The following is a 23,052-nucleotide window of genomic DNA, read 5'->3' on the forward strand; positions in this document are numbered from 1 at the left end:
TGCTTCGTGGGTGACTGTTGATGTGTGTAGAGGGTCCCTGGTTCGCGCCCAGGTATGAGCGAGGGGACGGTCTAAAGTTATACTGTTACAATTGCACGGTACCACTCGCCAAGATAAACAAAACGTTTCATCCAACCATTTATTTAGCATCGGCAGCAGAGCAGTGGGGGACAGACAGACTCTTGTTAGGCAGCACCGTGTCTTCTGCCTGTTCTATCTGTCTATGGCTCTTTGATGTTGGAATGGTTGCTTTGAGTTGTGCTCTGAGCGCACACACACAAACCGTGATAGAGGAGTGCCGGGACAGGCAAACACATCCTTTATAATGATCCTGTCGTAGAGCACAGCCCCGCTGCCTGATTCATGAGCCACTTGTCCTACCTGTTTGATTGATACAGTGTGATAGTCCTGTCTAGGGGGTGCTCTTACATCGCGCCGCCCCATGCTACAGAAACAGGAGATGGGCTCCTGCCTCGGACTAGGCTATATGCTAACAAACATGGCAAACAAGAACGCCTTCAACTGTTGCAGCAGCGTACTATGCTAGCTACTAGTCCCTAACCTGCAGCGTACTGTGCTAGCTACTAGTCCCTAACCTGCAGCGTACTATGCTAGCTACTAGTCCCTAACCTGCAGCGTACTGTGCTAGCTACTAGTCCCTAACCTGCAGCGTACTGTGCTAGCTACTAGTCCCTAACCTGCAGCGTACTATGCTAGCTACTAGTCCCTAACCTGCAGCGTACTGTGCTAGCTACTAGTCCCTAACCTGCAGCGTACTGTGCTAGCTACTAGTCCCTAACCTGCAGCGTACTGTGCTAGCTACTGGTCCCTAACCTGCAGTGTACTATGCTAGCTACTAGTCCCTAACCTGCAGTGTACTATGCTAGCTACTAGTCCCTAACCTGCAGCGTACTGTGCTAGCTACTAGTCCCTAACCTGCAGCGTACTATGCTAGCTACTAGTCCCTAACCTGCAGCGTACTGTGCTAGCTACTAGTCCCTAACCTGCAGCGTACTGTGCTAGCTACTAGTCCCTAACCTGCAGCGTACTGTGCTAGCTACTAGTCCCTAACCTGCAGCGTACTATGCTAGCTACTAGTCCCTAACCTGCAGCGTACTGTGCTAGCTACTCCTCCCTAACCTGCAGCTTAGTATGCTAGCTACTAGCCCTTAACCTGCAGCGTACTATGCTAGCTACTAGCCCCTAACCTGCAGTGTACTATGCTAGCTACTCATCCCTAACCTGCAGCGTACTATGCTAGCTACTAGCCCTTAACCTGCAGTGTATTATGCTAGCTACTCATCCCTAACCTGCAGCGTACTATGCTAGCTACTCATCCCTAACCTGCAGCGTACTATGCTAGCTACTCATCCCTAACCTGCAGCATACTATGCTAGCTACTCATCCCTAACCTGCAGCTTACTATGCTAGCTACTAGTCCCTAACCTGCAGCATACTATGCTAGCTACTCATCCCTAACCTGCAGCGTACTATGCTAGCTACTAGTCCTTAACCTGCAGCGTACTGTGCTAGCTACTAGTCCCTAACCTGCAGCGTACTATGCTAGCTACTAGTCCCTAACCTGCAGCGTACTGTGCTAGCTACTCCTCCCTAACCTGCAGCTTAGTATGCTAGCTACTAGCCCTTAACCTGCAGCATACTATGCTAGCTACTCATCCCTAACCTGCAGCTTACTATGCTAGCTACTAGCCCCTAACCTGCAGCATACTATGCTAGCTACTAGCCCTTAACCTGCAGTGTACTATGCTAGCTACTCATCCCTAACCTGCAGCGTACTATGCTAGCTACTCATCCCTAACCTGCAGCATACTATGCTAGCTACTCATCCCTAACCTGCAGCTTACTATGCTAGCTACTAGCCCCTAACCTGCAGCGTACTATGCTAGCTACTAGTCCCTAACCTGCAGCGTACTATGCTAGCTACTAGCCCCTAACCTGCAGCGTACTATGCTAGCTACTAGTCCCTAACCTGCAGCGTACTATGCTAGCTACTAGTCCCTAACCTGCAGCGTACTATGCTAGCTACTCATCCCTAACCTGCAGCATACTATGCTAGCTACTCATCCCTAACCTGCAGCTTACTATGCTAGCTACTAGCCCCTAACCTGCAGCGTACTATGCTAGCTACTAGCCCCTAACCTGCAGTGTACTATGCTAGCTACTCATGCCTAACCTGCAGCGTACTATGCTAGCTACTCATCCCTAACCTGCAGCTTACTATGCTAGCTACTAGTCCCTAACCTGCAGCGTACTATGCTAGCTACTAGTCCCTAACCTGCAGCGTACTATGCTAGCTACTAGTCCCTAACCTGCAGCGTACTATGCTAGCTACTAGCCCCTAACCTGCAGTGTACTATGCTAGCTACTAGCCCCTAACCTGCAGTGTACTATGCTAGCTACTCATCCCTAACCTGCAGCGTACTATGCTAGCTGCTAGTCCCTAACCTGCAGTGTACTATGCTAGCTACTGGTCCCTAACCTGTAGCGTACTATGCTAGCTACTAGTCCCTAACCTGCAGGGTACTGTGTTAGCTACTAGTCCCTAACCTGCAGCGTACTATGCTAGCTACTAGCCCCTAACCTGCAGCGTACTATGCTAGCTACTGGTCCCTAACCTGCAGCATACTATGCTAGCTACTGGTCCCTAACCTGCAGCTTACTATGCTAGCTACTAGTCCCTAACCTGCAGCTTACTATGCTAGCTGCTAGTCCCTAACCTGCAGTTTACTATGCTAGCTACTAGTCCCTAACCTGCAACTTGCTGAAGAACAGTGTGCTGGCATTACGTGGTGGGTTTTATGGGAAGTATTTTAAGCATGTTGGCATAATGTTTTTTGTTAAGAATGTGTTTTGCATGTTTAAAGGGTATAATTAGCTTAGCTCTTGGATCAGCTAAATGGCTTTGGTCTGTTGTGGGAACTCAAGATTCTCACTTTGTGCACGCTATTGTTATACCAACCTATCCCGCCAATAGACCTATTGGATTAAGTCTACGTTTCCAGCATGATTAGACCCATGTAAGCACCCTGTATCCACTCCTCTCCTGTTGTAAATGTGGCTGCTTACAGGGCAGACTAGGCCCTCTGGTCCTGTGAAAGGTGCTTTAGTCCAGTCCTGAGAGTCTCTTCAGCCCCTGACTCTCACCTCTCTCACCACTAATGAGTGTTACTGCAGTAAAGCCTACTTCTACTGGCCTTCCTTCATTCTGTAATGACAGTCACTAACTATGTGCCTGCTTTAATAACTTCCTGTTCTTTACGGCTGGAAGTGGGAATGCCCCCCAGGGACAACTACCCCGGGTACTCTCAACAACACTGGCATCATTGTAGCGTAGCACAGGAGCATCTGTAACACACACACACACAGCAATGATGCGGTAGTGGGGGAAAACAAGCTGGTCAGACAGATGGAAGGAGCACGCTGACCATATGTAAACAAACTGTGAGAGAATTTGTGATGGGGAGAGATTTTGTTTTTGCTTACATAAAGTCTCATTGGTTAGATTAAAGTTTTGGTGTTGTCTTTATCATAGTTTGACCGACCAGGCCAGCACTGAGCCTGTAGTCTCGACCTGGAACCCCAGGCAGCACTGAGTCTGTAGCCTAGACCTGGAACCCCAGGCAGCACTGAGCCTCTAGGCTAGACCTGAAACACCAGGCAGCACTGAGCCTGTAGCCTAGACCTGGAACCCCAGGCCAGCACTGAGCCTGTAGCCTAGACCTGGAACCCCAGGCCAGCACTGAGCCTGTAGCCTAGACCTGGAACCCCAGGCAGCACTGTGATCCTGATTTCGTTTGACAGTTTTATGACCCTGGGCTGACATTCTGGATGTATTTTCTGTACTTCCCCTCACCAGCCATCAGTTAACACATAAAATTCATATAATTACATCTTGGTTTCCATTTTGATGTATAACATTTTCACCTATTTTCCCCTTCCTGTTTGAGGTGAGCTGTTGCCGCTGTTCCGCAGTGGAGCATGTTGACGGGGCCGGGCCTCATTATAGGCCATACACGATACGTGGCACGCAGGAATATAGGAATGTTGAAACCATCCCCCATTTTCACGTCTAAAACCTTCACATAACCTAGAGCCTAAGTGGTGTTTACGTTTTTATATTGCAACGGGTTTTCATGATTGTGGCCCATATCGACACCATATAGGACCATTCCTCTACATTGTGGTAGCTCCATATTGGCTAATAAAAAGCATGAGCTGGCGTACAACCAGAGAAAATGATTTAGTGTAGAGGTGCTGACTAACGGCAAATAAACTGTAAGCTATAACAAATACACAGTCACACACTCTCTATATAAACTCAGTGGTTTATTGGTTAAAACAGCAACGTTTCGTCATCGCTGTGCCTTCTTCAGGGTGGCTACAATGCCACTGTGTCATGTGTAGGCAGGATACTGTTTCACAGCTTTGGGTGGTTTCTCTGTCCACTAACCTGCTCCATTATTACTGGATTTATGTCCCAAATGGTACCCTGTTCCCTATGTAGTGCACTAGGTAGTGTGATGTAGTGCACTCTGTAGTGAATAGGGTGCCATTTTTAGGTACAACCTGTATGTGATGTGGTGCATTGTGTCCACCCCCCCCCACTCCTCTGTGTTGCAGGTTGGATGGAGCACAGCGAGGGACTATTACACATTCTTGTGGTGTCCTGTTCCTGAGGACCACACTGAGGGCACTGCCATCCACAGAGCCGTGGTGTTTCAAGGTGTGATTTGGGACCACTGACTGCGCCGTGGTTTTGACACTTTTTCTAACCTCAAGTCAAGAGGCCTGGCACCTCAGAGAGCTGTTAAGACTTTTATACCAACACAGTAAAATATGAAACTCTACCCATTAAGGGATTTGTTGTTTTGGTGTTAACAAGATGGTTTTCATTGTGTTCATTGCGTTCTTTATTAATAGGTAGACTGGGACTGGGACCAGAAAAGGGATCTGTTGCTTAAGGTTGAAACTGAGATCCTGAGCATTTGTTTTGTTTTAAATCACAATGAACATGATTATGTAGATTGGGGGTGGGGTTCATAGTTCAGCTCTCCTACTCTGAGAGGCTTGACTTTGACATTTGAGTCATTTAGCAGACACTCTTATTCAGAGCGACTTACAGGGGCAATTAGAGTTAAGTGCCTTGCTCAAGGATTAGATACCTAGGCCCCGTCCAGAATGACCCCCTTGCCCTAGACTGTTTGTGATGTTGGTTGTTGTGTTCCTCCCTCAGGATACTACGTGCCCAACGATGATGGGGAGTTCTACCAGTTCTGCTATGTGACCCACAAGGGGGAGATCCGAGGGGCCAGCACGCCCTTCCTGTTCCGGGCTCAGAGCCCCTCAGAGGACGAGCTGCTGACCGTGGAGGATGAGTGCAACTCGGACATCCTGGTGGTGACCACCAGGACCGGATACCTGGAGGTATGTCAGAGAGAGAGAACCAGGCTCCGCAACGATACACACACGCACCTGCATGAATACACACACACACCTCAATGCTTTCTCTTTGTCCCTGCAGCAAAAGATGGAGGAGGCCCACAGAGAGAAGGAGGAGCTGGTTCAGACCATGAGCCTCCTGCAGAATGAGAAGGCGCAGCTGGAGGAGGAGAAGGGGAGACTGCATAAAGAGTGTGAGCAGGAGAAAGAGAAGTTTGCCCAACTGAGACGAGAGACCCAGGTGAGAACAACCCCTGGCAGGTAGAGCAAAACGTAGCAAAACTCTTTGAAACGGACAACAATGAGTGTTCTTACTGGTCAAGTTCAGTTTGTTCCTCACTCATTTCCAAACCATTTTTTCTCTGTGCTGTGTCCACTAAACACACGACCCTGGTGGCAGTTGAAACGTCTCCCTCTAGCCTGTCTCTCAGTATCCCCCAGTGTGCCACACACACATCGTTCCACCTCTAACCATTATAAATAAATAGAGAAGTTGACAGTAATGATCTTGAGTGTGATCACTGTTCAACAGCAGATATGTAATACTTTGACATGTATCTGTAAAACATTGTGTTAATGATAACTCGTAGAACTATTCCGTTCCATAAAGTTGCTGGTTTTGAAAATGGCTTTGAGATGAAAACATAATTACACATTTGGTGGCTGTTAATTTTACGACAACACTTTTTATATGGTTTTTTAATGTGCTGCGAAAAAAATGATTCCAAAATTCGGCTCATAAACTTACAGTAGAAACCAATTCCAAATCTGCTGCTGTCTTTTGGAGCCGTCGTTGTGCAGGCCTGTACTTACGACAGAGCAAACTTCCCTTCCAGCCTCAAAGAACAATAACACGCCAGATTGAAATGGATGATTTGTGGCCAGATGATTTTACATCTCAGAAGTAGTATTTATTTGTTTCCTCCTCCGCTCACAGCCACACTGTTAGTATTGGATTTACAGGGTGTGTGTGTGTGTTTGGAAGATTTGAATCCATAAAGGCCTGGCAGTGTCTCAGTGTTTGACACAGACGGGACTGGCTGGGAAATGGCTGGGATTTCCTCCAGCAGCCGCCTGTCTGTCACAGCACTGAGGGTTTGTTCTTGTTGTGCTTTAGAGACAGGAAGTGATTCAATTGAAGACGTTGCAGATATATGTCCTGACATGGTTTCCTATTCTAATCTACATGACAGAGAAGCATGTCTGTTCTGTGTCACGTATTTCTATCTGAACGTTGGTAATGACAAACCAACAACATTCTTTAGGGAAACTAGTTGATGATAGAAGAGAATCTCACTGCCTCAGGTTCTCACAACTTGTCTCCTGCTCTCTGGTTTGCTGTGTAAAAAGGGACACAAAACATACATTTTTAAGTTTACAAGTTACTAACTCCCTCCCTCTCTCTCTGTCCCCAGGAGGTGCAGGCGTCGTGCCAGGCCCTGCAGGAGGAGAGAGAGGAGGTGAAAAGGAGGCTGGAGGAAGCCACAGCCAGGGTCCTGCAGTTGGAGGATGACCTGATAAGAGTCACCCAGAAGGGCCTGCAGAAAGAGACAGAGCTGGACAGCCTGAAGGACCGAGTGAAGAAGCTGACTCTGGAGAAGGACGGCCTGGAGTCACACCAGAAGGATGAGAAGGATGAGAAGGAGCTCTACAAGGTCTCTTTCTCTCTCACACACACACACACACACACACACGTCGCGCACACTGCTTGTGTACCATGAGTCATGTGACTGGCTGTGAAGGATCATGCCAAGGGTTGCAAAATTCCCAGGTTTTCCATAAATCCTGCTCGGACGATTCCAGATTTCCTGCAACCGGGATTTATGAAAAGCCTGGGAATTTTGGCAAAGTGACTGGAATCATACCAGAGATGTCTTTTAGACTATAGTCAACATGCCACTCAGATAATCTGACCACTTCTCTCAGTCCAGGTAATCTGACCACTTCTCTCAGTCCAGGTAATCTGACCACTTCTCTCAGTCCATATAATCTGACCACTTCTCTCAGTCCAGGTAATCTGACCACTCCTCTCAGTCCAGGTAATCTGACCACTTTTCCTAGTCCAGGTAATCTGACCACTTCTCTCAGTCCAGGTAATCTGACCACTCCTCTCAGTCCAGGTAATCTGACCACTTTTCCTAGTCCAGGTAATCTGACCACTTCTCTCAGTCCAGATAATCTGACCACTTCTCTCAGTCCAGGTAATCTGACCACTTCTCTCAGTCCAGGTAATCTGACCACTTCTCTCAGTCCAGGTAATCTGACCACTTCTCTCAGTCCAGGTAATCTGACCACTTCTCTCAGTCCAGGTAATCTGACCACTTCTCTCAGTCCAGATAATCTGACCACTTCTCTCAGTCCAGGTAATCTGACCACTTCTCCTAGTCCAGGTAATCTGACCACTTCTCCTAGTCCAGGTAATCTGACCACTTCTCTCAGTCCAGGTAATCTGACCACTTCTCTCAGTCCAGGTAATCTGACCACTTCTCTCAGTCCAGGTAATCTGACCACTTCTCCTAGTCCAGGTAATCTGACCACTTCTCTCAGTCCAGATAATCTGACCACTTCTCTCAGTCCAGATAATCTGACCACTTCTCTCAGTCCAGATAATCTGACCACTTCTCTCAGTCCAGGTAATCTGACGACTTCTCTCAGTCCAGATAATCTGACCACTTCTCTCAGTCCAGATAATCTTACCACTTCTCTCAGTCCAGATAATCTTACCACTTCTCTCAGTCCAGGTAATCTGACCACTTTTCCTAGTCCAGGTAATCTGACCACTTCTCTCAGTCCAGATAATCTGACCACTTCTCTCAGTCCAGGTAATCTGACCACTTCTCTCAGTCCAGGTAATCTGACCACTTCTCTCAGTCCAGGTAATCTGACCACTTCTCTCAGTCCAGATAATCTGACCACTTCTCTCAGTCCAGGTAATCTGACCACTTCTCCTAGTCCAGGTAATCTGACCACTTCTCTCAGTCCAGGTAATCTGACCACTTCTCTCAGTCCAGGTAATCTGACCACTTCTCTCAGTCCAGGTAATCTGACCACTTCTCCTAGTCCAGGTAATCTGACCACTTCTCCTAGTCCAGGTAATCTGACCACTTCTCTCAGTCCAGATAATCTGACCACTTCTCTCAGTCCAGGTAATCTGACGACTTCTCTCAGTCCAGATAATCTGACCACTTCTCTCAGTCCAGATAATCTGACCACTTCTCTCAGTCCAGATAATCTTACCACTTCTCTCAGTCCAGATAATCTTACCACTTCTCTCAGTCCAGATAAAGCCATTAGTGTATGTAGCTGCTGTTTCCCTGCTCAGTGGGATCCCACAGTGTTCTGGCTGAACAGGGAATGGTCTGTTCCGGCCCTCTTCCGCCTGGTTCTCGCCTGCTGTTTCCGGGGAGTTTAGTAGTGGTGGTTTTGGTGACTGGTGTGTACAGCTCAGGAACTAGGAGTGGAACACACACAGGCACGCTGTCGCCACGGCAGCACCAGTGAAAGCTGCTCATTTAGTGTCCCAATTGGCACCCTATTCCCTTTATAGTGCACTACTTTTGACCAGAACCCTATGACCCCTGGTCAAAAGTAGTGCACTACATAGTGAATAGGGGGCCATTTTGGTGGCGTCACACAGAGTGGGACTGCAGGGTAGTTTAACGAGCCCACCTCAATCTCTGTGTTGTAATTAAGGTTATGCTGCATTTCTTTTAGGAGTCAGAAACGCTGCTGGCTACATGTTGATGAAGGATGCTGATTAATATAGCACAGAGGGGTGTCTGGAACACCAGGCGGAAACATAGCCCTTTTTAATGATCCCTTTTGTATACCAACCCCCTACATTGTCCGTCTTTCTGGGACCATTTAAAATGCTTGGATCCTTTCTGATTGTAATGTGATTTGCTATTTTAAAATATTTGTTTGCGGTTCTAGATCCACCTGAAGAAGCGTGAGCTGGAGAACACTAAGCTGAGTGCAGAGCTGCAGATGCTGAAGGCTGTGGATGTAAACAAGGAGAACACCATCGCCCAGTTCAAAGAGGAGGTGGGACGCCTCCGCTCCTGCCTCACTGAGAAGGAGAAACAACACCAGGAGGTCCTGGCCCAGGCCTCTCCCTTGGTAAGAATCATGATCTTATCATGGCAGCCTCCCAGATCCCTACTTTGGACCAGTGCACTATATAGGTAGTAGGGAATATGGACCGCACACATACAAGAGACTAGAGGCAACACCGTCAAAGCCGCAGAGCAGCGCCCATGGAACCGTCCTTGCTCAAAGGCACAAAGGCAGAGGGTAGACTGGGGATTCGAACTCACAACAAATGTTAATTCCGAGTGTATGATTTGTTCATCCATACCTGTGTATATGTGAGAGAGAGAGAGATGTATATGTACTGACCTTCATACCTGTGTATGTATTGACCTCTCTCCCTGGTGTCCCTGTGTATGTATTGACCTCTCTCCCTGGCGTCCCTGTGTATGTATTGACCTCTCTCCCCTGGTGTCCCTGTGTATGTATTGACCTCTCTCCCCTGGTGTCCCTGTGTATGTATTGACCTCTCTCCCCTGGTGTCCCTGTGCATGTATTGACCTTTCTCCCCTGGTGTCCCTGTGTATGTATTGACCTTTCTCCCCTGGTGTCCCTGTCCATGTATTGACCTCTCTCCCCTGGTGTCCCTGTGTATGTATTGACCTCTCTCCCCTGGCGTCCCTGTGTATGTATTGACCTTTCTCCCTGGTGTCCCTGTGTATGTATTGACCTTTCTCCCCTGGTGTCCCTGTGTATGTATTGACCTCTCTCCCCTGGTGTCCCTGTGCATGTATTGACCTCTCTCCCCTGGTGTCCCTGTCCATGTATTGACCTCTCTCCCCTGGTGTCCCTGTGTATGTATTGACCTTTCTCCCCTGGTGTCCCTGTGTATGTATTGACCTCTCTCCCCTGGTGTCCCTGTCCATGTATTGACCTCTCTCCCCTGGTGTCCCTGTCCATGTATTGACCTCTCTCCCCTGGTGTCCCTGTGTATGTATTGACCTCTCTCCCCTGTTCTCCCTGTGTATGTATTGACCTCTCTCCCCTGGCGTCCCTGTGTATGTATTGACCTCTCTACCCTGGTGTCCCTGTGTATGTATTGACCTCTCTACCCTGGTGTCCCTGTGTATGTATTGACCTCTCTCCCCTGGTGTCCCTGTCCATGTATTGACCTCTCTCCCCTGGTGTCCCTGTCCATGTATTGACCTCTCTCCCCTGGTGTCCCTGTGTATGTATTGACCTCTCTCCCCTGTTGTCCCTGTGTATGTATTGACCTCTCTCCCCTGTTGTCCCTGTGTATGTATTGACCTCTCTCCCCTGGTGTCCCTGTGTATGTACTGACCTTTCTCCCCTGGTGTCCCTGTCCATGTATTGACCTCTCTCCCCTGGTGTCCCTGTGTATGTATTGACCTCTCTCCCCTGGTGTCCCTGTGTATGTATTGACCTCTCTCCCCTGGTGTCCCTGTGTATGTATTGACCTCTCTCCCCTGGTGTCCCTGTGTATGTACTGACCTTTCTCCCCTGGTGTCCCTGTCCATGTATTGACCTCTCTCCCCTGGTGTCCCTGTGTATGTATTGACCTCTCTCCCCTGGTGTCCCTGTGCAGAGTGAGCTGAAGGCCATGAAGGAACAGCTTCGTCAGAAGGAAGAGCAGCTTCAGGCCAAACAGCAGCAGGCCTCCATGTTGTCTGCTGAGCTGAGGGACGCGTCCAGCGCCCGCGACCGCACCATGGCTGACCTGTACCGCATGAGGCTGGAGACAGACGCCCTGCAGCAGGGGAAGCAGGAGGCCCTGGCCCAGTGTAGCCGTCTGGAGGGCCTGGTGAAACAGATGAAGGATGACGCCCAGCAGGAGGCGGTAAGGAGGATGCTTGATTTTACCGCTCTTCTTTTGACCAGGAGCCATAGGGCTGTTTGAATTTGGGATGTATAATTAGTTTGCACTCGATTTAGCTTGGAGATTGAACTTTTGGGACGATTCCATTTTTCCCGTTATACTGGAACAAACTAAATCAAGTACAGCTGATATATTTGACAGACTAGTGTCCTGTCCAGGAAGTGTACTGGTACATCAAGCTGCCTCACTACAGAAACAGGAGATAGACTAGTGTCCTGTCCAGGGGGTGTCCTGGTACATCAAGTAACCTCACTCTAAACATAACTGGTAACTAAGCTCCTGTTCTGAATCGGACAAGGTTTACTTGCTCCAATATTTGACAGGTCTGATGTTAACATGAAGTGGCCATCTCTGTTCTCACTGTCCCCCTGTGTGTTGTGTTGTGGGAGCAGCAGGCTAAGTCTGAAGTGTGCAGGGTGGAGGATGAGGCAGGGGCTGACTCAGCCACCGTGGCTGAGCTGCAGAGAGAGGTGGAGGATGAGGCTGACCCAGCCACCGTGGCTGAGCTGCAGAGAGAGGTGGAGGACCTGAAGCTCCGGCTGCACATGGCTGCAGAACACTACAAAGAGAAGTACAAGGAGTGTCAGAGGCTGCAGAGACAGGTGGTCAAGCTCTCTGAACAACCTGGGGTGAGTGACACACACACACAGGCATGGATACACACACACACACACACACACACACACACAACATGTGTCTTCATATTGTTTGTGTCTAGGAACTGAGGAAGAACCCAGCAGCTGAGACCATGGCCGTCCCTCTGTCTGTCAGTCCAGACATCTCTGTTCCAGGTACACACACGTTCCCCTCATATATTACTACCAGTGACAAACCCTGAATTAAAACAAGTCCTCCTTTGTTGTAAACCTGTCAGGTCTGGTTTACATGCTAAATGTTTGATTTAAAGTCAATTGAACAGAGTTGAATTAGGGGTCAAAATAACACTTCCATCAGACAAGATGTGCATTTGATCCCAGAGGATAAAACTATTTCTAGGTCCTTGATGTTAAACCTATTGATGGGTCAGTAACGGTCTGTCCTGTGTGTCCCCAGGGAGTCCAGGTTCTGCTGACCCCATGCTGGAGGCCATCATCCAGGAGAAACTCAAAGGTTTCAGCAGAGAGGCATCCGACAGGAGCGACAAGTACAGGAAATGCAAACAGATGCTGAGTGTAAGAACTCTTCTTGGCTTCCTGTCTGGTGTGTTCCTCATCGTATTGTCACCAGTTCTTGCATAGTCGACCAGAGCAACCAATCAATCTAAAAATATAGAAAGAGAACACTGTTTCCCCAAAGGTGACAGTTTTTCCTCACTTCCAAGAGGTTCTGGTTTGAATGGGAACAGTCGGAGTGTTGTCCCAGAGTGTTGTCTCTCTAGGAGAAGGAGAGTAGCTACATGTTGTGACCAGAGTGTTGTTGTCTCTCTAGGAGGAGAAGGAGAGTAGCTACATGTTGTGACCAGAGTGTTGTCTCTCTAGGAGGAGAAGGAGAGTAGCTACATGTTGTGACCAGAGTGTTGTCTCTCTAGGAGGAGAAGGAGAGTAGCTACATGTTGTGACCAGAGTGTTGTTGTCTCTCTAGGAGAAGGAGAGTAGCTACATGTTGTGACCAGAGTGTTGTTGTCTCTCTAGGAGGAGAAGGAGAGTAGCTACATATTGTGACCAGAGTGTTGTTGTCTCTCTAGGAGGAGAAGGAGAGTAGCTACATGTTGTGACCAGAGTGTTGTTGTCTCTCTAGGAGGAGAAGGAGAGTAGCTACATATTGTGACCAGAGTGTTGTCTCTCTAGGAGAAGGAGAGTAGCTACATGTTGTGACCAGAGTGTTGTTGTCTCTCTAGGAGGAGAAGGAGAGTAGCTACATGTTGTGACCAGAGTGTTGTTGTCTCTCTAGGAGGAGAAGGAGAGTAGCTACATGTTGTGACCAGAGTGTTGTTGTCTCTCTAGGAGGAGAAGGAGAGTAGCTACATGTTGTGACCAGAGTGTTGTCTCTCTAGGAGGAGAAGGAGAGTAGCTACATGTTGTGACCAGAGTGTTGTTGTCTCTCTAGGAGGAGAAGGAGAGTAGCTACATATTGTGACCAGAGTGTTGTCTCTCTAGGAGGAGAAGGAGAGTAGCTACATATTGTGACCAGAGTGTTGTCTCTCTAGGAGAAGGAGAGTAGCTACATGTTGTGACCAGAGTGTTGTTGTCTCTCTAGGAGGAGAAGGAGAGTAGCTACATGTTGTGACCAGAGTGTTGTTGTCTCTCTAGGAGGAGAAGGAGAGTAGCTACATGTTGTGACCAGAGTGTTGTTGTCTCTCTAGGAGGAGAAGGAGAGTAGCTACATGTTGTGACCAGAGTGTTGTCTCTCTAGGAGGAGAAGGAGAGTAGCTACATGTTGTGACCAGAGTGTTGTTGTCTCTCTAGGAGGAGAAGGAGAGTAGCTACATATTGTGACCAGAGTGTTGTCTCTCTAGGAGGAGAAGGAGAGTAGCTACATGTTGTGACCAGAGTGTTGTCTCTCTAGGAGGAGAAGGAGAGTAGCTACATGTTGTGACCAGAGTGTTGTCTCTCTAGGAGGAGAAGGAGAGTAGCTACATATTGTGACCAGAGTGTTGTCTCTCTAGGAGGAGAAGGAGAGTAGCTACATATTGTGACCAGAGTGTTGTCTCTCTAGGAGGAGAAGGAGAGTAGCTACATGTTGTGACCAGAGTGTTCTCTCTAGGAGGAGAAGGAGAGTAGCTACATGTTGTGACCAGAGTGTTGTCTCTCTAGGAGGAGAAGGAGAGTAGCTACATATTGTGACCAGAGTGTTGTCTCTCTAGGAGGAGAAGGAGAGTAGCTACATGTTGTGACCAGAGTGTTGTTGTCTCTCTAGGAGAAGAAGGAGAGTAGCTACATGTTGTGACCAGAGTGTTCTCTCTAGGAGGAGAAGGAGAGTAGCTACATGTTGTGACCAGAGTGTTGTCTCTCTAGGAGGAGAAGGAGAGTAGCTACATATTGTGACCAGAGTGTTGTCTCTCTAGGAGGAGAAGGAGAGTAGCTACATGTTGTGACCAGAGTGTTGTCTCTCTAGGAGGAGAAGGAGAGTAGCTACATGTTGTGACCAGAGTGTTGTTGTCTCTCTAGGAGGAGAAGGAGAGTAGCTACATATTGTGACCAGAGTGTTGTCTCTCTAGGAGGAGAAGGAGAGTAGCTACATGTTGTGACCAGAGTGTTGTTGTCTCTCTAGGAGAAGGAGAGTAGCTACATGTTGTGACCAGAGTGTTGTCTCTCTAGGAGGAGAAGGAGAGTAGCTACATATTGTGACCAGAGTGTTGTCTCTCTATGAGGAGAAGGAGAGTAGCTACATGTTGTGACCAGAGTGTTGTCTCTCTAGGAGGAGAAGGAGAGTAGCTACATGTTGTGACCAGAGTGTTGTTGTCTCTCTAGGAGGAGAAGGAGAGTAGCTACATGTTGTGACCAGAGTGTTGTCTCTCTAGGAGGAGAAGGAGAGTAGCTACATGTTGTGACCAGAGTGTTGTCTCTCTAGGAGGAGAAGGAGAGTAGCTACATGTTGTGACCAGAGTGTTGTTGTCTCTCTAGGAGGAGAAGGAGAGTAGCTACATGTTGTGACCAGAGTGTTGTCTCTCTAGGAGGAGAAGGAGAGTAGCTACATGTTGTGACCAGAGTGTTGTTGTCTCTCTAGGAGGAGAAGGAGAGTAGCTACATATTGTGACCAGAGTGTTGTCTCTCTAGGAGGAGAAGGAGAGTAGCTACATGTTGTGACCAGAGTGTTGTCTCTCTAGGAGGAGAAGGAGAGTAGCTACATGTTGTGACCAGAGTGTTGTCTCTCTAGGAGGAGAAGGAGAGTAGCTACATATTGTGACCAGAGTGTTGTCTCTCTAGGAGGAGAAGGAGAGTAGCTACATATTGTGACCAGAGTGTTGTCTCTCTAGGAGGAGAAGGAGAGTAGCTACATGTTGTGACCAGAGTGTTCTCTCTAGGAGGAGAAGGAGAGTAGCTACATGTTGTGACCAGAGTGTTGTCTCTCTAGGAGGAGAAGGAGAGTAGCTACATATTGTGACCAGAGTGTTGTCTCTCTAGGAGGAGAAGGAGAGTAGCTACATGTTGTGACCAGAGTGTTGTTGTCTCTCTAGGAGAAGAAGGAGAGTAGCTACATGTTGTGACCAGAGTGTTCTCTCTAGGAGGAGAAGGAGAGTAGCTACATGTTGTGACCAGAGTGTTGTCTCTCTAGGAGGAGAAGGAGAGTAGCTACATATTGTGACCAGAGTGTTGTCTCTCTAGGAGGAGAAGGAGAGTAGCTACATGTTGTGACCAGAGTGTTGTCTCTCTAGGAGGAGAAGGAGAGTAGCTACATGTTGTGACCAGAGTGTTGTTGTCTCTCTAGGAGGAGAAGGAGAGTAGCTACATATTGTGACCAGAGTGTTGTCTCTCTAGGAGGAGAAGGAGAGTAGCTACATGTTGTGACCAGAGTGTTGTTGTCTCTCTAGGAGAAGGAGAGTAGCTACATGTTGTGACCAGAGTGTTGTCTCTCTAGGAGGAGAAGGAGAGTAGCTACATATTGTGACCAGAGTGTTGTCTCTCTATGAGGAGAAGGAGAGTAGCTACATGTTGTGACCAGAGTGTTGTCTCTCTAGGAGGAGAAGGAGAGTAGCTACATGTTGTGACCAGAGTGTTGTTGTCTCTCTAGGAGGAGAAGGAGAGTAGCTACATGTTGTGACCAGAGTGTTGTCTCTCTAGGAGGAGAAGGAGAGTAGCTACATGTTGTGACCAGAGTGTTGTCTCTCTAGGAGGAGAAGGAGAGTAGCTACATGTTGTGACCAGAGTGTTGTCTCTCTAGGAGGAGAAGGAGCGTAGCTGCATGTTTGCTGATGAGCTGGCCAAGATGGAGGTGAAGCTGAGGGAGCAGCTGAAGACCAACGGCAGCCTGAAGCTGCAGCTGGCAGCCGAGGAGGACCGCTATAAGGTACATTGTAGAGCAGTACTACAGAGACGTCTGAGATCAGCTGGGGAAGACCACTATCAGGTACAGGATAGATTCTGTAGATACCAGTCTAGGAGGGCTACTACCAGGTACATTGTAGACTATGTAGAGCAGTACACAGATCTGAGATCACCAGAGGAGGATCATATATTGTCAGTTGAGCTTCTGTTTCCTCAAACCCAAAACTGACATGTCTGGGACCAGGCTAGGAGAATCACTACCAGGTCAGTGTAGAGTAGGGTTACAGACAGGTCTGGGACCAGGCTGGGAGTATCACTACCAGGTCAGTGTAGAGTAGGGTTACAGACAGGTCTGGGACCAGGCTAGGAGAATCACTACCAGGTCAGTGTAGAGTAGGGTTACAGACAGGTCTGGGACCAGGCTAGGAGAATCACTACCAGGTCAGTGTAGAGTAGGGTTACAGACAGGTCTGGGACCAGGCTAGGAGAATCACTACCAGGTCAATGTATAGTAGGGTTACAGACAGGTCTGGGACCAGGCTAGGAGAATCACTACCAGGTCAGTGTAGAGTAGGGTTACAGACAGGTCTGGGACCAGGCTAGGAGAATCACTACCAGGTCAGTGTAGAGCAGGACTCTCCTACTCCAGTCCTGGAGAGCTAGATAGTTCAAGTGATGAGAAGCCTGGTCCCAGATCAGAATGTTTTATCCAACCTCCTCTCCCTATCATTGTCATGCCATGATATAGCCTGGTCCCAGATCTGGATGTGATAGTGATGTAGCCATCTCCTCTGACTTATCATAGTCATGCCAAAGCACACACAGGTCTGGGACCAGGCTAGAATCAGAGCAGATAAATAGATATCAGTCCAGTTGAAGGCCAACTCCAGGGACAGTTGTGTTGATGGGCAGAGTCCGTTCAAAGGAAGGTTTTATTATTGTTTGTGAGTTCTGGAGACCGCCAGGTTCGGACTCTGAAGTTGTGTCCCAAATGGGACCCTATCCTTGTATAGTGCACTAGACCAGGGCCTGATGACTCCTTGCTGTCCCCAGTCCACCTGACCGTGCTGCTGCTCCAGTTTCAACTGTTCTGCCTTATTATTATTCGACCATGCTGGTCATTTATGAACATTTGAACATCTTGGCCATGTTCTGTTATAATCTCCACCCGGCACAGCCAGAAGAGGACTGGCCACCCCACATAGCCTGGTTCCTCTCTAGGTTTCTTCCTAGGTTTTGGCCTTTCTAGGGAGTTTTTCCTAGCCACCGTGCTTCTACACCTGCATTGCTTGCTGTTTGGGGTTTTAGGCTGGGTTTCTGTACAGCACTTTGAGATATCAGCTGATGTACGAAGGGCTATATAAATAAATTTGATTTGAAATAAATTTGATCTGTAGGGCTTTGGACAACAGTATTGCACTATATAGAGAATAGTGTGCCGTTTGGGACACACCCACGGAGATAGCCAGGGACGGGGTTGGACTGAGGACTCCTGTTGCCTGACTAATGCAGGAGTTGGCTTTGTTCAGTGTCTCTGTGGAATTCAAACGGCATGTTCTGGTCTGAAGTCCCTCCTGGTGTAAATCTACTGTCTGAACAGGAACTGTCAAGGCCTTTTTATAGCTGCTATCAATTCATTGTTCGTCACTAGAGGTTAAAACTCCATGAAGGGAAAAATTAGTTCTGCTTTCAAGTGTACTTTTTGACAAAGGAGCTAAGATGAGTCTGATGTTTATTTGATATCAAATCATTTTCTCAACACCCATAATCTTAAATTGATGTCTCCTCCATGTCTCCTGACTGTCTCCTCCATGTCTCCTGACTGTCTCCTCCATGTCTCCTGACTGTCTCCTCCATGTCTCCTGACTGTCTCCTCCATGTCTCCTGACTGTCTCCTCCATGTCTTCTGACTGTCTCCTCCATGTATCCTTTCTCCATGTCTCCTGACTCCTCCATGTCTCCTGACTGTCTCCTCCATGTCTCCTGACTGTCTCCTCCATGTCTCCTGACTGTCTCCCTCCATGTCTCCTGACTGTCTCCCTCCATGTCTCCTGACTGTCTCCCTCCATGTCTCCTGACTGTCTCCCTCCATGTCTCCTGACTGTCTCCCTCCATGTCTCCTGACTGTCTCCTCCCATGTCTCCTGACTGTCTCCTCCCATGTCTCCTGACTGTCTCCTCCATGTCTCCTGACTGTCTCCTCCATGTCTCCTCCATGTCTCCTGACTGTCTCCTCCATGTCTCCTCCATGTCTTCTGACTGTCTCCTCCATGTATCCTGTATCCTGTCTCCTCCATGTCTCCTGACTGTCTCCCTCCATGTCTCCTGACTGTCTCCTGTCTGTCTCCTCCATGTCTCCTGACTGTCTCCTGTCTGTCTCCTGACTGTCTCCTCCATGTCTCCTGACTGTCTCCCTCCTACAGAGTCAGGTGGCTGAGAAGGGGCGTGCGCTGAAAGAACTGAAGGACACTCTGTCCGCTCTGATGAAGGACAAGGAGAGACTTGAGGAGGTTAGTATAGTTGGGGAAGTTAGTAAGTATAGCAACACTACACTATAGCTTTAATTTTCCTCCATTCTAGACTTCTCTCTGAACTAAAAACACCCCAAAAGAGCAGCAATTTTCCCCATATCCTAATCTGGCTGGGGTTTAACACATCTCTAATTGGTGAAGTAAAGCAAAGTGACTTCTTATTTTCCATTCAATTACTCTGGACCACAGAGGAGTCCACATTGGGCCCGGGAAACTGCTGAAGGGTAGCTCGCTCGCGTACGCATTCGTCACTAAGAGCAACAAAACGACCCAATTTGAGGTTGAGACTGTCAATTAAATTGGCGTCTGGTTCAAACTTCCAGTAAAACACAAACCTTCCATTGCCTTTTGTAAATGAGAGGATATTCTTTTTTTAATGAATGACTAATTAAACTGTTTGTGAGAGAGAGACGGGGGAGAGAGAGACGGGGGAGAGAGAGACGGGGGAGAGAGAGACGGGGGAGAGAGAGACGGGGGAGAGAGAGAGAGAGAGAGACGGGGGGAGAGAAACTGGGGGAGAGAGACGGGGGTAGAGAGAGAGAGAGACATTGGGGGGGGGGAGAGACATTGGGGGGGGGAGAGAGACATTGGGGGAGAGAGAGAGTGAGACAGGGGGGGAGAGAGAGAGAGAGACGGGGGGGAGAGAGAGAGAGAGACGGGGGGGAGAGAGAGACATTCGGGGGAGAGGGAGAGAGAGAGACATTCGGGGGAGAGAGAGAGAGAGACGGGGAGAGATGGGGGAGGGAGGGAGAGAGATGGGGGAGGGAGGGAGAGAGAGAGATGGGGGAGGGAGGGAGAGAGAGAGATGGGGGAGGGAGGGAGAGAGAGAGATGGGGGAGGGAGGGAGAGAGATGGGGGGAGGGAGGGAGGGAGAGAGATGGGGGGGGGGAAGAGAGAGACGGGGGGGGGGGGGGAGAGAGAGACGGGGAGAGAGAGACAGGGGGGGAGAGAGACGGGAGAGACAGGGGGAGAGAGAGACGGGGGGGGGGAGAGGGAGATGGGGGAGAGAGGGAGGGTCTGAGCGGAGGGAGGGGGAGGGACCGAGGGGGATGGACTGAGCGGAGGGAGGGGGTGGAGGGAGCGAGAGACCACTAGAGGGAGGGAGGGACCGAGCGGAGGGAGGGAGGGAGGGAGGGAGGGAGGGAGAGGGAGGGAGGGACCGAGCTGAGGGAGGGAGAGGGAGGGAGGGACCGAGCTGAGGGAGGGAGAGGGAGGGAGGGAGGGACCGAGCGGAGGGAGAACGACCATAGTTCTAGGTGCTGCTGTGAGGTGGTTGTGGCCAGTATTGACTCTCCTGGAGAGGAGGGACATAGAAATGTAGCTGAAGTTAGATCTGTAGCTGGCTAACATGCTGACCACACCGAGCGTTGTAAAATAAATGTACACATACATGTTATTCAATCATTGCACCCACACTGCTCGCACGCACCATAATTTTTTGTGTGGATTAAAAGTCAGAGTCGAGGACCTTGTGAATTAAAGGTAAAATAACAACTCAATGTTTATATCCCAGGACAAATTAGCTAGCAACAGCAAGCTAGCTAAATCGGACAAATTAGCTAGCAACAGCAAGCTAGCTAAATCGGACAAATTAGCTAGCATAAGCAAGCTAGCTAAATAGGACAAATTAGCTAGCAACTACAAGCTAACTAGCTAAATTGGCATAAATGTTGAATGCTTTTCGACCTGTCCCCAAATGAATATAATTGGTTGAGTTTGTTTTGATATTTCAACCTGGGTGCGTGTCCGGTCCGGACATGGTGTCTGTGTTTTCTTCTCAGGACCAGCTACACTTTGAGTCATGTTTCAGGCATGGCACTTCTTAGCATCAAAAGATCAGATTTACAATATATGAATACATTTTCTCCACAAGATAGCACTGTTCTGTTAGAGAAAATACAAGATCAGTTATTTTAAAAGATTCTCTTTCCAATCCTAAATATATATTATAATGTAATAGTGTCTGTTGTCTTGTCTGTCCCCACCAGGATCTTCAGACGAGTGCTGGTGCTGGCAGGAAGACGGAGGCTGTAGTGTCAGAGGAGATGAGAATTCAGTCTGTGTTCCTGCAGTATCCCCTGCCCTACCCCCAGGATGCCCCCACTCCACTGCTGGTCCCCCAGAGCCCCACACAGCTGCACTTTGGGAACCCCTACTCCACCTCAGATGCAAGAGGTTGGTCCCACCCCCCCTTACTAACTCTACTCCACCTCAGTCACATTTCAGTTTAATATGAGAGATTGTCCCCCCCCCTTACTAACTCTACTCCACCTCAGTCACATTTCAGTTTAATATGAGAGGTTGTTGTCCCCCCCCCCTTACTAACCCTACTCCACCTCAGTCACATTTCAGTTTAATATGAGAGGTTGCCCCCCCCCCCTTACTAACCCTACTCCACCTCAGTCACATTTCAGTTTAATATGAGAGGTTGTCCCCCCCCCCCCTTACTAACCCTACTCCACCTCAGTCAGATTTCAGTTTAATATGAGAGGTTGTTGTCCCCCCCCCCTTACTAACCCTACTCCACCTCAGTCACATTTCAGTTTAATATGAGAGGTTGTCCCCCCCCCCCCCCCCTTACTAACCCTACTCCACCTCAGTCACATTTCAGTTTAATATGAGAGGTTGTCCCCCCCCCCCCCTTACTACTAACCCTACTCCACCTCAGTCACATTTCAGTTTAATATGAGAGGTTGTCGTCCCCCCCCCCCCCTTACTACTAACCCTACTCCACCTCAGTCACATTTCAGTTTAATATGAGAGGTTGTCCCCCCCCCCCCCCCCCCCCCCTTACTACTAACCCTACTCCACCTCAGTCACATTTCAGTTTAATATGAGAGGTTGTTGTCCCCCCCCCCCCCTTACTAACCCTACTCCACCTCAGTCACATTTCAGTTTAATATGAGAGGTTGTCCCCCCCCCCCCCCCCTTACTAACCCTACTCCACCTCAGTCACATTTCAGTTTAATATGAGAGGTTGTTGTCGTCGTCCCCCCTTACTAACCCTACTCCACCTCAGTCAGATTTCAGTTTAATATGAGAGGTTGTCCCCCCCCCCTACTACTAACCCCACTCCACCTCAGTCACATTTCAGTTTAATATGAGAGGTTGTTGTCCCCCCCCCCCTTACTAACCCTACTCCACCTCAGTACCTGGAAAATTATTCAATATGCTAACGTAGGATATAGAAACGCCGGTAACTTTCCCAGGTTTTCCAGCAATCCCGGTTGAAGGATTCCTGGATTTCCTGATTCTGAGAATTATCCAACTGGGAATTTTGAGAAAGCGGAATTTTTCAACCCTAATATGCTTCTATTCTTTTTGACCCTCTCTTCCCCATCACTCTAGACGGAGCGGACGGGGAGTTCTCTGATGACCTGCTGCCCCGCCTTCCTCCTGTGGGCCCCCCCTCCTGGGATAGTAACGTGGTCTGCATCCAGCCAGCACGCAACCTCAGCCGGCCCGACGGCCTGGAGGACCCAGAGGAGCAGCAGAACAACAACAATGTGAGTCAGCTAGTCTGAGAACAACAACGGTAGTCAGCTAGTCTGAGAACAACAACGGTAGTCAGCTAGTCTGAGAACAACAACGGTAGTTAGCTAGTCTGAGAACAACAACGGTAGTCAGCTAGTCTGAGAACAACAACGGTAGTTAGCTAGTCTGAGAACAACAACGGTAGTCAGCTAGTCTGAGAACAACAACGGTAGTCAGCTAGTCTGAGAACAACAACAATGTGAGTCAGCTAGTCTGAGAACAACAACGGTAGTCAGCTAGTCTGAGAACAACAACGGTAGTCAGCTAGTCTGAGGACAACAACAGTAGTCAGCTAGTCTGAGGACAACAACGGTAGTCAGCTAGTCTGAGAACAACAACGGTAGTCAGCTAGTCTGAGAACAACAACGGTAGTCAGCTAGTCTGAGAACAACAACGGTAGTCAGCTAGTCTGAGGACAACAGCGGTAGTCAGCTAGTCTGAGAACAACAACGGTAGTCAGCTAGTCTGAGGACAACAGCGGTAGTCAGCTAGTCTGAGAACAACAACGGTAGTCAGCTAGTCTGAGAACAACAACGGTAGTCAGCTAGTCTGAGGACAACAGCGGTAGTCAGCTAGTCTGAGAACAACAACGGTAGTCAGCTAGTCTGAGAACAACAACGGTAGTCAGCTAGTCTGAGAACAACAACAATGTGAGTCAGCTAGTCTGAGAACAACAA

General features: G+C 48.7%; 1 protein-coding gene across 4 annotated transcripts in view; it reads left to right on the top strand.

Moving 5' to 3' along the window:
- Positions 1-23,052, top strand: part of tax1bp1b (Tax1 (human T-cell leukemia virus type I) binding protein 1b) — a 35,092-nt gene that overhangs the window by 5,341 nt on the left and 6,699 nt on the right. The window contains exons 3-16 of one of the 4 annotated variants that reach the window (XM_036936801.1): positions 4,642-4,744; positions 5,255-5,445; positions 5,543-5,701; positions 6,876-7,115; positions 9,394-9,579; positions 11,096-11,347; positions 11,779-11,820; positions 11,869-12,015; positions 12,105-12,177; positions 12,440-12,558; positions 16,208-16,333; positions 18,734-18,820; positions 20,830-21,016; positions 22,190-22,347. In XM_036936801.1, coding sequence (XP_036792696.1) covers positions 4,642-4,744; positions 5,255-5,445; positions 5,543-5,701; positions 6,876-7,115; positions 9,394-9,579; positions 11,096-11,347; positions 11,779-11,820; positions 11,869-12,015; positions 12,105-12,177; positions 12,440-12,558; positions 16,208-16,333; positions 18,734-18,820; positions 20,830-21,016; positions 22,190-22,347 — 2,070 coding nt within the window. Of the gene's footprint in view, positions 1-4,641; positions 4,745-5,254; positions 5,446-5,542; positions 5,702-6,875; positions 7,116-9,393; positions 9,580-11,095; positions 11,348-11,778; positions 12,016-12,104; positions 12,178-12,439; positions 12,559-16,207; positions 16,334-18,733; positions 18,821-20,829; positions 21,017-22,189; positions 22,348-23,052 lie in introns of all 4 variants that reach the window. The other 3 variants (XM_036936806.1, XM_036936783.1, XM_036936792.1) reach the window with 3 other exon arrangements.

The sequence above is a fragment of the Oncorhynchus mykiss genome, chromosome 2 (genome assembly GCF_013265735.2).
Source record: "Oncorhynchus mykiss isolate Arlee chromosome 2, USDA_OmykA_1.1, whole genome shotgun sequence".
NCBI classification, from domain to species: Eukaryota; Metazoa; Chordata; class Actinopteri; order Salmoniformes; family Salmonidae; genus Oncorhynchus; species Oncorhynchus mykiss.